The 14,968-nt window shown below is 53.0% G+C and overlaps 4 protein-coding genes across 4 annotated transcripts; all 4 read right to left on the reverse strand.

The window, feature by feature from the left end:
• Positions 1–1,253: 1,253 nt before the first annotated feature.
• On the reverse strand, positions 1,254–2,972 carry DICSQDRAFT_65070 (uncharacterized protein; the record flags this gene model as incomplete). The annotated part of the gene is made up of 4 exons (XM_007367782.1): positions 1,254–1,367; positions 1,428–1,639; positions 1,694–1,898; positions 2,073–2,972. Coding segments are annotated over 4 exons (1,431 nt in total), but the record flags the coding sequence as incomplete, so codon positions are not given.
• Positions 2,973–5,171: 2,199 nt separating this feature from the next.
• Positions 5,172–7,731, reverse strand: DICSQDRAFT_172059 (uncharacterized protein; the record flags this gene model as incomplete). Its single annotated transcript, XM_007367783.1, has 4 exons — positions 5,172–5,954; positions 6,007–6,215; positions 6,269–7,523; positions 7,573–7,731. 4 exons carry the CDS (start codon positions 7,729–7,731, stop codon positions 5,172–5,174), a joined length of 2,406 nt encoding a protein of 801 aa, XP_007367845.1.
• A 608-nt stretch (positions 7,732–8,339) lies between these two features.
• On the reverse strand, positions 8,340–9,277 carry DICSQDRAFT_172060 (uncharacterized protein; the record flags this gene model as incomplete). Its single annotated transcript, XM_007367784.1, has 3 exons — positions 8,340–8,800; positions 8,884–9,156; positions 9,226–9,277. 3 exons carry the CDS (start codon positions 9,275–9,277, stop codon positions 8,340–8,342), a joined length of 786 nt encoding a protein of 261 aa, XP_007367846.1.
• A 4,553-nt stretch (positions 9,278–13,830) lies between these two features.
• On the reverse strand, positions 13,831–14,404 carry DICSQDRAFT_172061 (uncharacterized protein; the record flags this gene model as incomplete). Its single annotated transcript, XM_007367785.1, has 2 exons — positions 13,831–14,319; positions 14,375–14,404. 2 exons carry the CDS (start codon positions 14,402–14,404, stop codon positions 13,831–13,833), a joined length of 519 nt encoding a protein of 172 aa, XP_007367847.1.
• Positions 14,405–14,968: the final 564 nt, after the last annotated feature.

A 14,968-nucleotide genomic window follows, 5' to 3' on the forward strand; every position in this document is an offset into this window, starting at 1 on the left:
GGATGGGAGTTTGTCAGGTGGATGGCTCAAAAACGCGTGAACCTGTCTACGAAAACACATAATCTGGCTATAGATACATTGCAAAGTATGAGTAGATATGGTTGGCTCTTGCTATGGCGAGGAAGGGGATAACGCGATGTGAGGAGGGGGTAAGATGAATAGCGATATGGAGCGTTCAGTATCAGATGTCGAGCGCTTCGTGGGTAGGTCTTTTCATTACCGGCAATCCATCACGAAATGGTGTCATCACGACCAGCCAGCTGGGCAGTCTCCGACCATTCCGCTTGGCTCCAGCTTATTGCGAGCTGGAGCGGTATCCACGTCAGCTTGATCCGCCCAGCCGGGGCCAAGCTGCGTGATTTTCGAGCCAAGTCAAGCCAGCCGTCAAGCCCAACTCGAATTGGCGGCAACACTACATTGCTTCACGTCATACAATGCCTCTTGGTATGCACAGCTAATTTATGATATTTCGCGTACATAAAGACAAAGAAAGGCGTAAGGAGCGACGGGTATTTATTAATGACCGATTGTAAGGAATGAATGAATAACAAATAGCGTAGTAGTAAGAGACGGAACGGTGAGGAGTCCAAGGAACCGGCAGGTGGAGTACATCAGCCAAGCCACTTCGTGGAGAGAGCTTGAGAGCCAGGAGCAACGCCGTCTGGAAGTACAACGTGAACTAAAGTATGCTTCGAGCTGTAACCCGAAGACAACACCCGGTCTGGCACGGCCTGCTGCCAGGAATTCCAATCGGGACGCCCGAGCGCCTCGGTGAAGTACGTTAGCATGTCCCAATGGTTCGGAGTTTTCTTCTCGAGCACGTCCTCTGGGTCCTCGTGCTCTGAGTCAGGATTCTGTGAGAGATCAGCAGATTGAGGATCGTCTTGGCAAGCGGTGTCGCCTTTGGGAGCGTTGGAGGGATGACTATGCTTCGTAATCTTGCGGGGTGGAGGGGTTGGGGTACCTGCACAGTTATTGAGCTTCCGAGAGGCCCCAGCGAGCTTCTTTGCTTCATAGTACCCTTTGAACCAGGTAAGCAAGGAGGAAATAAGCCAATCAAGAGGAGGGTTGGAAAACGAGATCGGAACTACTGTTCCGGTCAAGGGGGAGATATACGTGAGTTGTCCAAGGCCAACCACTAGCGCGAGCTTGCGGCGACCGGCAACTATCCTCTGCTTATTCACGCCAAAGCAGTCGAAAGTCTCGTCGATGAAGAGAGCGACTTCGCGATCGTCAGTGACGTCGGACGGGAGATAACGCATGGCATAGTAGACCAGAATGAGAAGGAAGGACTCGAGGTCGTCGCAGCTTCGTACAGGCTGACGGCTGTTCATGAGCAGGTTCACGGACGTGAACTGCCAGTTGGCCTATGATCAAGCATACTTAGTATAAGGGACGGTTTTCGCAGTGTGGAAAGCATGACATACCGTGCATATTGGCTGCCGAGCTAGGGACCGTTCATTAGGGCCCATGATAGGCTTGGACAAGTCCCAGTCTATGAGCATTCCTGTCCATACCAACGCGAGACCTCCGTCCTCCCTGACGCGTACCCTCGGATATATCATTATGTTGCTGTCGACAATGTCACGATGTAGCACGTTGACATCCAAATCCTCCGATGTAGCAGCACCCATGTGAGCTAAGAAGATACATGTTTTTACTTGCGTTGATGTGATGAATATATGGCGCTCACCAATGATGCACTCAAGGACGACGGTGACGAGCTGTTGCGCCTCCACATACTTCTTCAGCTCCAAGCAGACTTCCTCAATGGCTACGCGGTAGTGCCTGTGGTGTCGCATGCTGCAGTCCGCCCGGCATCGCGGAGGAGCTGGACAGATGGGATCAGCATGCCCTCGAGGAACGTCATCAGACGCAAGATGCTCGCGCTTCCGCTTCTTGTCGGTGTTCGGGGATAAGCGTAAGGGAGGATCATTGTTGGTACTGGGAGACTTGGATTTCGATGCAGTAGTGTCGTGGTGCGAAGATGCGGAAGGTGCAGATTCAGAGAAGAGTGGGACTGGGGGAAGGTTTTTGCGCTCCCACCATGCGGCGGTCTCCGTAATCTGGACACCGACATCGCCGTGGCAAATGACAGTCGGAACATTACTGACACCAGCCTTGTTCAGTCGCAGGAGCACGTCTCCTTCCCTCTCAATGTCCTCGTACCATGCGCGCCAGGTGTCCTTGAGCCACACCAGCCGCTTCGCCTGGACGTCATAGGCAACATAGCCCTTGGTAGTACGGCCCACAGCGCCAGACGCACGGAAAGTAGGCTTCCCAACAAGGTAGTGATGCTTGTCTCCGTTGTCATCTGTAATGGAGAGTTGGTGCCGAGGCCACTCCTTGATTGCGATGGAGTTCTTGAAGAGCTCGAGGACATAAGTGAAAACGAAGCCGTCCGGTAGTGCCTCATCAAGAGGACGATTGGTGTGGTCCACAGCAACCTTCTCCAACTCTATGGCGATGTCGTCCATTTCGTTTGTCAGATTTGGTCGGAGGGGGAGCCGGATGGCGGTGGGGTCGAATCCGAGCGCGGTGCTCGAAGAATGAGAGAATCGCCAGAGAAAGTCGCAGAGGAGGTCGGGATGTTTGAAGTAGTCAGTAGACTTGGTGGTGACGACCCCAGAACGATCCCAGCGCAGTAGGCGGAATCGGCGACCAATGATGAGGAGCATGAAGAGGAAGGTGCGTTGTTGGAGAGCGAAGAGGAGGTCCGCGTATGAGATGATCTGCCCACGGGACTTCTTGCGCAAAAGCGCGGAAGATTCAATGTTTGAGTCCTCGCGGTCGTCGAAGGGATCCAGCTCATTCCCTCGTTTGCGATTCTTGAACTCGCATGGCAAGCATTGGTCGACCCAATGCGGACGCCCGTCGGTTGACGCGTCCTTCGTGTGAAAAAATGCCGCGTCGACCTTCTGTCTCGATGTGTCCAGGTCCAAAGGGTCTGGTCGAGCTTCGGAACGGCACATCACAAAACCTGGACTGAGTTTGTGAGTCGTCACTGCCTGCATCTAATCTGAAGTTAATGCCAGTGTCGAGTCAGCGGTACGGTGGTTAGAACTCACGAACAGGTCCTGAACGTCGATTTCAAGCTTCTTATCCGCGTTCTTGAGAGTCGCAAATGGATTGGGAATATGTGGACGTTCTGGTATGTCGTTGTTGAGTGGAAGAAAGCCATCGAGAAACTCCATTACTGAGTCCGTCTTGACAGTGTGGTTGGCCATGTTCTCGGTGAACTGAATGCGACGCTGCAGGAGGTCAGCAGCTGCCCCGATCGACAGCTCGCTTCTGTCATGTTTGCGGGGAGACTCTTCCACATGGCCTGTCCGAGACATGGTGGTGGATGTACCGGAGGCAGACCCTCGCAGCAGGTGATGGTGCCAGTGGTGGATGCAGAGAAAAGGTTGGATTTTTAACGTGACTTTGCGCAATCCATAATTGGCAATCGAGGCTGCATTTAGTGTATTTGGGGAGAACAATGAAAGTTGAACCTGTTCGCCCGTTACGGCCAATGCACGCTTACCTCACTCGGCCGCGCGGCATCAGATTTGGAATGACTCGAGTTGTGCCTTGGTGAGCAGGCTAAAGCGACTAGAGAGTTTGAAGCATTTATCAATGAGAGGAACATGTCACGAGTATATTAGAGCATGTGCTCCTTCTGGTAGTGGTTGGTCAGTGGGGTCGCCGTAAGTGCGGCACATCTGAGATAGGACTCGACCACCGTCAATGCAAGCCCTGGAGAATACAACTTTCAGATACTCTCGGAAAGATGCAAGCATGACCAAAACCCCTTGCATTTGACTTGGGGGCGACACGGCCCCGGATTGAAGATAACGATTCGTGTGAAAATAAACTGGTTGAATCAAGTCGTGCTGCGACAAGAGCTATACGGTCCACTGTACATATAGGAAGCGCAACGATCACCCCAACGAAGAAGGTCATGCGGTGGAGTACAACGTATTCGCATACCCAAATCCCTACTTGCCATGCTGATCCATATTGCTCTTGTGAGCATAAATGATTGCCTGAAGCAAGCTGTCATCTCCCGGCAGCATCAACATTTACAATCCCAACACGATAGAATAACGGATTGCTCAATTGGATGTTTTATCAAGCGAAGACGCAGAAGGGTTTATGGAGCCGTCACGAAGACCGACATGGGAACCAATCCAACCTATAGAAACGCACCCGGACGATCCCTTCCCGATCAACCCAGCCTCTGTTTGACGAGCATAATTCCGGCGGCCAGACTAGTGTTGCCGGAGGCTACACATCATGACAGGTCTTGCGCGTGCAAAACTCCAGAATCCTCGAGAACGACCACGGACAGTGAGCCCACGGGTATTCGTCCAGGAGAGGCGACAAGATTTAGCATCGTAGGGCGGCAGGTCAAGTCAAATACGCAGATGTCATGGCCAGAACCCTATATGTTGCCTACTACGAGCTACCATGGCGAGAAAGAGGAGACCCAAGATTCAGAGATAAGGAGACCCCATCGCGATGAGCTGTCCCTCACAAGCGCCTAATCGCAGATAAGGATTTTACTAAACTGCAGTGACGCAGTGGGTTCTGACCTCTCGAAGCGCCGCGTCGTCGTTGGGCAACGTGCTTGCAATGCCGGCGCATCAATCACTATTCGCCTTGCCCTGATCATGCATGGTCCCGGGGAAACCGCATGACTGATCGAACCCAATTTACTGGGATATGCTAGACAGCAAGCGGAGTTGTTTCAGTCAGTGCGAGGGGCCTCGAACCCACGCGTTAATCTACATTACTGCGGAGAACTTTAGATGAGAAGACAACGAAATGATGTTCACTAAGCGCGTTGCGTTGATGTACGAACGTACCCTAAAGACAGACAGGAAGCGAGCAGTCAAAGGTGGATTGAGGAAAAGCAGTGGCTGTGGAGGTACCTCAAACGGCGTCAAACAGTGTATGGCAACGCGGAAGGAAACAGAGATGGCCGAATGCCAGGCAGAGACGTCGTGCCAGTGAAGAGATAAAAGGTGTCGCAAATGTCGGGATAGATCTCTCTCAAACGAATGATCAACCTTCGGTACCAAAGGCTGCATTGTGACCTGACTCTCGTGAGTACTAGGCAGAGTGCGCGCCCAGCAACGGTCGCTGCGCCGTGACCGTCGGTGTGAAACCGCACCCTTCGGTCCGGGTTACCGTTCGGGTTCCCTGGTACGCTGCCGCTTGTTGCTCGCATTCTCAATGGAGGATTGGGGTACGCTCGGTCTGTGCTCAGAAGACGTGGCGTCCGTTTCTGTCGCATCGGGAGGATATCTGGGTATCCGGTCGTCCTTTGTCCAGAGAGGCTGCCGGAGAGCTCGGGAAAAGATATTAAGCATGAAAATGTGGTTCATAATCTTCCCAGCGCGAGCCTCGTCTTCAACTGTCGGGCTGTCGTCCTTTGGTGGGGCGTCCCAGTCGATGAGGTCTACATCGTCAACATCGACATTATCGACATCATCGATATCATCGATATCATCGACGTCATCGACAGCTTCTCCTGGCGGGAATACAGACGAAGTGGGTGCGGTAGAGGGCCAATATGGGACCGGGGAAAGAGCAGAATCACGAGACATAACACGCTGTCGAGAGGCGTACTCCAGGATCTTGTAATGGGATCTGAAGCACTCGAGGACAAACGCGATGAGGTTGTCCATCGGACTTGAGAATAGCAGTGGGCCGTATGGTATCTGCGTCCGAAGCTCCCCGGTGGCCTCCATGACAATTGACTTCTGTCCACATCCGTACATGCGCTTCGGGCCCGCGTAGTTGTTGAAGTAGCCTTGAATGAAGCTCTCAATCTCGTCGCAGTTCGACTGCAGGTATCGAACGGAGTAGTAGACGAGGACGTGGAAGAACGACTCGAGTTCGTCAGAGATATGAACGGGTCGCGAGAGGTCCGACAGCAGATTGACGGACATGAACTGGTAGGTGCCCTAATCCAGATCGTGAATCGTCGTTATGACATGGAAAACCCATTCAACGTACCATACGCCCCGCTTGAGACATCTGAGAAGGAGTGTTCTGGTCCTCGACAGGCTTCGACAACTCCCAGTCACTCAAGATGCCAGTCCAGACCAACGAACGTTTCTTGCCGGCCTTCCTACACCTCACTTTGGGATAAATGAGGATGTTGCCGCCGCTGATGTCACGATGGAGTATCTGCGTCTTCGGATTCGTGGCCGCCTCACAGTGTGCTGCAAAGGCACGCGTCAGCACGACTACCAGGATAGGAAAGGACGAAACGTACCACGAAGACAGTCCCGGATGAGCGATACAAGCTGCCGTCCGCACTTGAAGCACTTGAGCGACATACAAACTTCCTCCACGGCGATTCTGTAATGCTTGTGCTGCCGCAGAGGGCAACCAGGGCGGACTGCTGCGTTTGCGGCCCGGGGACTAGCCACAGCCGTGGATGCATCCTTACCGGCTGCGTCCACCAATTTACGCTTCTTCCCACGCGGACAGGTCGACATCGAAAGAGTGCGGGACGAGAAAGAAGACGTTGCAGAGGCAGGACGTGACGACGAGGACAGAGCGCACTGGCGCTCCCACCGATCCGCTGTGACAGTCGTCTGATCTCGAATATCGCCATGACAGACCAGCGTCGGAACGTTGACGACGTTTGCTTCATTCAGCGTCGCAAGAATGTCGCCCTCGGTGTCAGAAATAATGTACGACGCGCGCCAGACATCCTTGAGCCACGCGAAGCGTCGGGTCTTGCAGTCGTAAGCGACGTACCCGCGCGTACCGCGCCCGAGGGGTCCAGCTGTCACAAACGCAGGTTTCCCGACAAGGAAGTCGCGTGTGTCCTCGCCGTCCGGAACCTGGAGTTTGTAGCGGGGCCAGCCGGACTTGAGAGAGTCCCGGAACGCAGTCCGGACGTACTCGAAAACCACAGCAGTCGTGATCTCGTCGTCCTTGAGGCGTCGTTCCTCGGGGTCGGCATCTTCGGGTTTCCCGAGAGCGGCGATGTCCATGCGAAGGTAGTCAATGTCACCGGGTACAACCTGAGTAGCGCTTGGGTCAAATCCGAGCGCAGAGTCGTCTAGATGGGCTAGGCGCCACAAGACCTCGCAAAGGACATGGGGATGTTGGAGGTAGTCGACGGATGGCGTGACAATCGTTCCAGCGCGGTCCCAGCGGATGAGCCGGAATCGGCGGCCAATGACGAGGAGCATGAAGAGAGCGATGCGATGCTGGGCGGCGAAAAGGTGCTCGGCAGTAGTAGTGATCTGGTCGAGCAGCTGTTTACGCCCCGCTTCAAGTTCGCCAAAGCGGTCTTCGTACTCCGTGCTGTCGAAAGGGTCGACACCCAGGATATCTTCGCCAAACTCGATAGGAACGAGTTGGTCAAACGACGATGGTGGGTGGTTGGAAGAATCGTGGTTACGAAAGATCGCGATATTGACGTCGCTCGTCTGTGAAGGGAGGGAAGATTCCATGGACGAGTAATGTGACACCTTCAAAGATCCTAGAAGTCCGTGGGTGCTTATGGCTTCAACCTGTTGTACGAGTTAGATCTGAGCTGAGAGAAGAACATTGGAGATTCACCAGAAGGTTGGCGACTTCACCACGTCGCATTTGGTCTGCAGTGTGAAGCCTTTCGAAGGCATTCGCCTCAATATCACGTATAGGAGGCGACCCTGCAGAGAATGGGAGCAGCGTATCGAGAAATTCCTCGCTCTCCAAAGGGACCACTGAGTTTGCCATGTCGGTGGTTGATGATGAGAAGGAAGGCAGACTCGACTCGATACTGATGAGAAAAGGAGGTAGAAAGAGACCAATTGCGGAGCAACGGAACCCCAAAGAACATACAGATGGCGGTAGTCACGAGTGTCCGGACGATATGGTGGATGATATCGAGTAAGTCCTCGAGCGCCCAACGACGATTCAGTGGCACATTAAGCGCTATATCGAGATACTAATAGTCGCTGGTGACTTACCAGTACCAAGCAGCCGAAGTCCACGTCTAGGCTCACTATAATGGAGTCGGTCCTCCACTAAAACAACAATGCATAGCATGCATCAAGGAAATGTGTTTGCGGATGAAGGGCGAGTATCTAGATCGACAAGAGGACCGGAGTTCCCAGACCCAATAGTTATGATCAGGTCATGTTCTCACTGTAAAGTTCGGTGCACACGTACCTGATTTGTGGCATACGGGTCCAAGGAGGCTCAGAGCACGCCCTGCCTAGACCGTAACTATACCACAATGAAATACAAAACGACGTACACTAGAGCACTACACAGTGATACAATACAACCTAAAAATCGCTGCGCATAACGCAATCAACCCAACCTCAATTCTGACAGGTACCTCACCTCGCCTCTAACAACTGCCCCCCAGCAGCAGCCCGCTCGATCCCCTTGAATATCACCTGCACCCGCCGCTGCGTGCCCTCGTCCCTCCCCGCCCCCACCGCATCTTCCTCCTCGTCCTCTTCCTCCCCGTGCCCAGGCTGACTCTCCATGAACTCCGCAACGAACTGCGCGATGCCCCTCTCTCCCACCTCCGTCAGCGCCCGCGCGCCCCACCGCCACTCGAATGCATGCAAATGGTCATCGCCCCCGGTAGGGGCCTGCGTCGCGCGGGCGCGCTTCTGCCCGCCCTTCACTGCAGCGGCAGTACCGACGTGTAGCTTCTCGAGGTAGCCTTGGCGGGTCAGCTGCGCGAGGTACGCGTCGATTGTGAGCGATTGGCCGTTCGTCGCTTGGCTGTTCAGCGGGACCGCAGCGCTAGCGGGCAGTTGGAGGCGTTTGAGCATTGCGCGCAGGTCACCTGAAGCAACGGCCGGGGGCTCGTCAGCGAGAATCCGATGTGAAGAAGGGGTCAAGCGTGGGAACGGGAGCGCGCATACATACCGTCGCTGACCACGCGTCCTTCGACGAGGATGAGCGCGAGGACGACGTATAGAATGCCTGTTGCCGCAAGCTGGTCCGAGGCGTGCCATGAGAAGATGCTTCCGGTCGACCGTTGACCGACGGAGTTGTCGTCCTCGGCAAACTCCTCGTTCTCATCGACGTGCTCCTTTTGCTCGATCTCACGGATCTCAGCGTCGGGCGCGCATGCCTGTTCTATGAGCGCAGTATCGAGGAAGGACCGGAGAATATAGGTCTTTGTACCGGTAGGGGCAGCTTTATAGCGAAGGGGAAGTGGTGTTGTCAGAGAACCCCCGTCTGCAAACTCGCCCGAGGAGTACTCACCTTTCTTCTTGACCCCTGTAGTTTTCAGTAGATCTGCGTCCTTCTCGCTCATGTCTTTGTGGCACCGCTTGCATCTCCACCAGTTCCATTCCGAATGTTTTCTGCAGGATCTGGTTTGCTGCAGCGAGAACGGAACTGAAGGTGCGCGAAGCCGATCCCAACACTGTCTACATGTGCTCAATCAAGGTCAAATTGCCCGCGACGTACGCCACGCACCTTTCTTGGATATCTCGTCTCTCCTTAGAGGCATCCGTCTCTGCTCGTTGAACAAAGCGAGGCGGACCAGGTCGCGGGCCTTCTTGTCGATCTCCTGCAAGCGAGACAAGGGTTCCTGGGGAAGGTCAATGCAAGACGGCTGAATAACTGACCCCTTGAGCCTTGTCAACCTCTCCTTCGTCCTCGTCATACGCCTCCTGTGCGTCCCGCTACTCTTCTGGCTGCTCCTCCACCTGCGCCCGTCGCGAACGGCCGGCCTGAGTAGCTCGCGGTAGCTGGGATCGAGAGGCTCGAGGAGCACGCTGGGAGCGCGTTTGTCGAACCATGACGGAGATGATGTATCCTTGTAATTGCTTGAATCACAGGCGGAGACGAAAAGAAATCCATTGCAGAGAGCTACAGAGGTGTAGAGATGTGTGTACAAGGCTACTGACTCGCGTCTCGTGTATCTGCAAGGGCGTCTCTTGTGTACGCGCAAGTGGCACGTGTTTTGCGCGGTGCCAGGAGTCCCCCGACAGTTGCCAAACGCAGTTCTCCTTGTAAGTTGCATCGCCAACTGATCTTGAAGGCCAGGGCTGTCATGATCATCCTGCCAGCTTCAGCTACCCGTCTGCAGTCTATTCGAAGAGGTGCGCACGTTCGCATTCCTATCTGATGAGCTCACTTGAGACAGAACGATGAGCATCTTCTCAAATGAATCCTCTTGTGATTGGCTCATATTGCCTGACATGTTTGCGTCTCGCGGCTCAGATTCAGAAGGTCAGCAGACCCTGATAGAAATACACGAGCAGACTTCCGCGCAGTAAACTATCACACGGCTGGGTTGACTACATGTGTCATACGCTGTGTACTTCATTTCCGAAGATGTAGCTACAGGGTGCGGAGCCGTTGCTTCTTGACAGATATCTGATGTTAGCGAAGGTCGTGCACATCGGAATTCGTAGCATTGCACAGGTGATTTGCCGTCCTCGCGGGAATGTACGCCCTGTCTGTCCTACTGATATTAAGCCAGAGCTCCACTTCGTGCGTATCACATCAATGGCGATCAGGGTTTCTTGGAAGATAGCTCCCACAATATCTGATACAATAAGCTTGGGCGGACGAAGATGTGCAGCTGCTCCCTCTTCGTCTGCTTTTCCAATGTCTTCCTCTGTGCTTTCACCAGTCCAAGAGCGGTTGAATATCTCCCTCGATAGCTCCCTGGGGGCTATACTGATCGGAACATTCATTGGGATACTGTGAGCCAACCGTCCAACATATACGACATGAACTGATCGTCACTTGCCGTCAGGATGTATGGAGTTACTTTGCACCAAGTATACCTCTATGCCACCATCTACTCGTCTGATCCTGTGAGACTCAAACTCGCGGTACGCACCCCCTTGACATGTAGCCTAATTCCTGTTATGTTGAGAATCGTTCTTCTTGCAGGTCTATGCCACAATGTGAGACATGCTTGCTTGATGCCTATCAATTGCCCTAATATGTCGTTATAAGCCTCCTGGAGACGGTACACATGGGTTTCTGCTGTCACACGTGGTGAGCTGATGCCACATATGTGCTATTTTCTATATCCTGATAATCCGCTACACCAGCTACTTCTACCTAGTCACGAATTACTTCAATCCTGGAGCCCTCGGTTCTACTCCACTGTGAGTGTTAAAGAATTTCGGAGAATGATTATCACCAACCCCATCTATCTCTGTTCTCTATCTCTACTTCAAGTTCTCTCCAGGTGAATACACTTGCTTCCGATAGCGAGCGAACAGTGTTCATTCTGAAATTCAAATTCTCAGCTTCTTTCCGTCCCCACTGTACGCACTACATTTTTGGCAGCGTTTGACATGACATACTCCCTCGTGATTTCTCTAGAGCTTGGTCATTGTCACATCTCAAGCGTGAGTGTCGACACCCCCACACTAGGAATTCATCAATATCTATTAGAACTCATGTGTCTGCGGCAGGTTTTTCGCTCGCCGAGCGTATGTTTGTGAGCGGCGAGGGCGATTCTCGAATTTCTACATGTTCTAATTCATTGTTTTCCTGCAGTTGCCAAAAGGCTATACTACAAGGTGTTAGTCATTGTTGCGGTACGTGAACACATGTATTGTATCGAGGTGCACCTATTGTACTCAGTGAAGCCACATCTTGGTAGGTTGTGCTGATGCTTCTCGAGCTCGGTAAGAGATCAATATTGACCTTCAGTTTCTGTTATATTGATCACTGATGAGGATGTTCGTATAATGTATAGGATTCGGAGTCGGTAAGACAGGACTTTCTTCAGCAATTATGGTGTGAATGTGACTCCTTGACGCCACACAAGCGTCCGCCGTCATGCAGTATGCTTGTCCAATCCCTTAGTCCGATATTCTGCTGATCTTTTCGTGCTCTCAAGGATTCGTACAGTCAAGTCAGATACTGCTGGAGAGTCGTCCCTGATAGTGAATCTTCAGCATTGGCGACGCTTTTCCCTGTTCTCACACTGCCCAATGATAGTGGATGTCCGCCTGCGTTTCGAGTCTCGCTGCATGTGCGGACGTCATATTGAGCACTGTCTTGATTATTGCTCTACGTCAGAGTCGGGGGGGCCGCAAGCGGTGAGGTTCCAATTTTGCTAGGCCCGTTCGCTGTCTAACCTACATCTTCAGAACGGATTCAATCTTGGACGTACTGGCCCTGTATACTGTTGCCACAGGTCGTTTACTATCCTTCGGATTTGCGCTTCACGACTCACCAGTCTGCCATCACCATTCAGGGCTGATCACAAGGTGAACCTTGCAGGAGGCTCCTCATGGGTTACTCACAACTGACTTTGCTCGTACGACTAGCATGACCATGGTCTCCTTGTTCCTCATCGTGCGTCCATCTCTGTTTACTACCCGTGTGCAACACCCAGCCCTCATCTTTCACAAAGATTGTAATACGCCGATCAGCATACGGAGCTTATGTCGCGGTTTCCATCATAGGCACCAAATGTACGTATCTCGTCATATCACCTGACGACATGCAGCTCATATTGCCCTAGTTTACGCCATTTCGCTTCTCACTGCGTGCGCATGCTTTGAAGCAGGGTGCTGACCATTCGTGAAAATTGAGATTGACCGATGTTCTATTATACATTCAGGTTGAACAGCAGGCAATCGCTACGTGACCGTGCCAGAGGTCATCTTGAGGGGACAGAAATCTTCGGCACTGAAATGGGCAGTCGCAGCCGTGCGAACGCGCCCGTCTCCCTTGAATTACGTATGGACTCGAATGGCAACGGTGAGTCGGTAGCTCGTCTCATAAGCATATACGAATGAATCACGGACTGACGAGCGTATCAGGAGATACCGTGTCCTTGGAAACAGGAGCGCACAAACACGGCGTGGGTCCTCGACGTGGACACGAAGATGCTCTGCTGGAGTCTTGAGATGCGAGTCGATGTTGTGCATCGTCGCTGAATCTTGCGGCTGCTGGAGGAATGATTGCAGACGCTCAGTTACATCCTCTGCTGAGAGAAGCGAGACATCTGCTCGGGACGCAGTAGCGCGGCGATCCCGTTATCTAGGATTGTTCAGAGCTCATTTGATTAATCAATGTAAGAGCATCAAGGTGGTCAGCGAACGGGCAGTGGACTGATGGTTGGGAAGGGCTTAGATCTAGACAGTCAGGGAGCGACAGTAATCGCTACTTCGACTAGGTGGCAACTACTGAATTAGAAGCCAAGGGGAGCAAGTCGTACGTGCGGAAGCGGCGACAATGGAGTACCCCGTCAACGTGTCATATGTGAAGCTCGAGCAACGAGCGTGTAAGCAGAATTCAAGGGCAGAATGGCGAATGGCTCCGTAAATGGTTCTGTCGCACTCCGGAGCTCAACTCAATGGGAAGAGGGCTTTCCCGGCAATGTCTAGGAACCTCTCATGATCCTCAACGTTCTCGGCGAGAGCCAGCTCCCCGCCTGTGGGCGAAGGGTCTTTGTCGGAGGGTAGGTGTATTCAGAACGCCGCCTTTCGGGGAGACGCCTCCCTGCCGTATGCCCTCGGTTTTCATCCGCCAGACGTCTCTGAGAAAAACGAATCGGTCTGCGCCTTCCTGCCCAGGGGACGAAGAGATGGGATCATATTCGAAGGCAATGTAGCTACGCGTGCCACGACTGACGCGTACCGAGACAAAGGGTGGTTGGCACGTAAGAAAGTAACGTTTCCCGTTCCCGTCGGGCACCTCGCCTTGGTACAGAGGGTACAGAGGATGTTCGGTCACGTTTCTCTCTGAACGCGCCGCAAACGTGGCCAAGTGTGGACGACTCACCGGGCTCTTCGTCCCCGAGCAAGCGAGTTCTCTCATCAACGTCGCTGCCGTGACCGGTGGCGGTGGTAGTCATCCGTCTCCAACGAGCATACTGTGAGCTCAGCCGAACAGCAGTAGGGTCCGCCCCGAGCATTTCAGGGACATAGCGATGGGCGAGGGATGTACACCACAGGATGTCGCGTAGTCGACGGCCTCAGACATCACAACCCAGGAGCGATCCCAGCGAAGTATGCGAAACGTGCGGCCCGTGACGGCGATCATGACGAGGAAGAGACGCTGCTGGACGTCGAAGAGGACTGCGGCATACCTCAAGTACTGGCTGAGCATCTCCTTCCGCTTCTCCTCGTCGTCCTCCATGTGCCTATTCCTATCGCAACAGAACTCGTCGTCGACACCGCACTGCCTGAAGACGATCGGGACTTCTTGCGCGGTCCATGGAGCCCGGCTGCTTGACAATTCAACATCGTGGTCGAATAGAGCAGCATCGAGCGTGTCACCATCTCCGTCGATGACACAGAAGTCAGGGCGTGCGGAACAGCATGCAGCCATACATCCCGGCGCGAGCCGATGCTGGTCGATTGCCTCTAACTACCTCGACCGTTAGATGCTTCGTCACCATTAAGACAACAGTATTAGCACCCACTAAAGCCATACAGACTTCGAGGTTGGTCATCTCACTCGCACCTTGCAGCTCACCGAAGGGGTTTGTAGTCAGCTCGTGTTGTGGAATTAGGGTATGGTTAGAAAAAGAATCGTTTTCGAACAGAGAGTTATGAACAGGCGCCCCGAATCAGGCCGTTTCTAACCGGGATTAATAACTGTTATTAACTCTTGTGTTATTAACTGTTAAGAAGATTTTCTAACGCCGCCGAGGTTTATTAACAGTCGTATTGAATCGATGATCACCACGCGTCCTATCATCTTGCCTGGCTCGCAATCTGCTACCCTATCCTCATTGTAATCCTTGTCTCCATCATCTGGGTCGCACAAAAGCATGCGCAAGGCTTAGGCACGGAGATTAACCTCGCCATCTACCTTGAACTCGGTATCTTACGCCTACAGCCTCCGACCGGACTTTTGAACAATATATAACCGGGCTGATAGACCCCTGGGCTTTTGAACCGTTAATTAACATGTTAATAACCTGTTAATAAACACCGGGTTCATTATTCCGACTTTCAAACTTTACCCTATGTGGAATATGGGAAAACCGAGAACCGTCAAGGATCGGGAGGAC

This window comes from Dichomitus squalens (genome assembly GCF_000275845.1).
Source record: "Dichomitus squalens LYAD-421 SS1 unplaced genomic scaffold DICSQscaffold_28, whole genome shotgun sequence".
Lineage (NCBI taxonomy): Eukaryota > Fungi > Basidiomycota > Agaricomycetes > Polyporales > Polyporaceae > Dichomitus > Dichomitus squalens.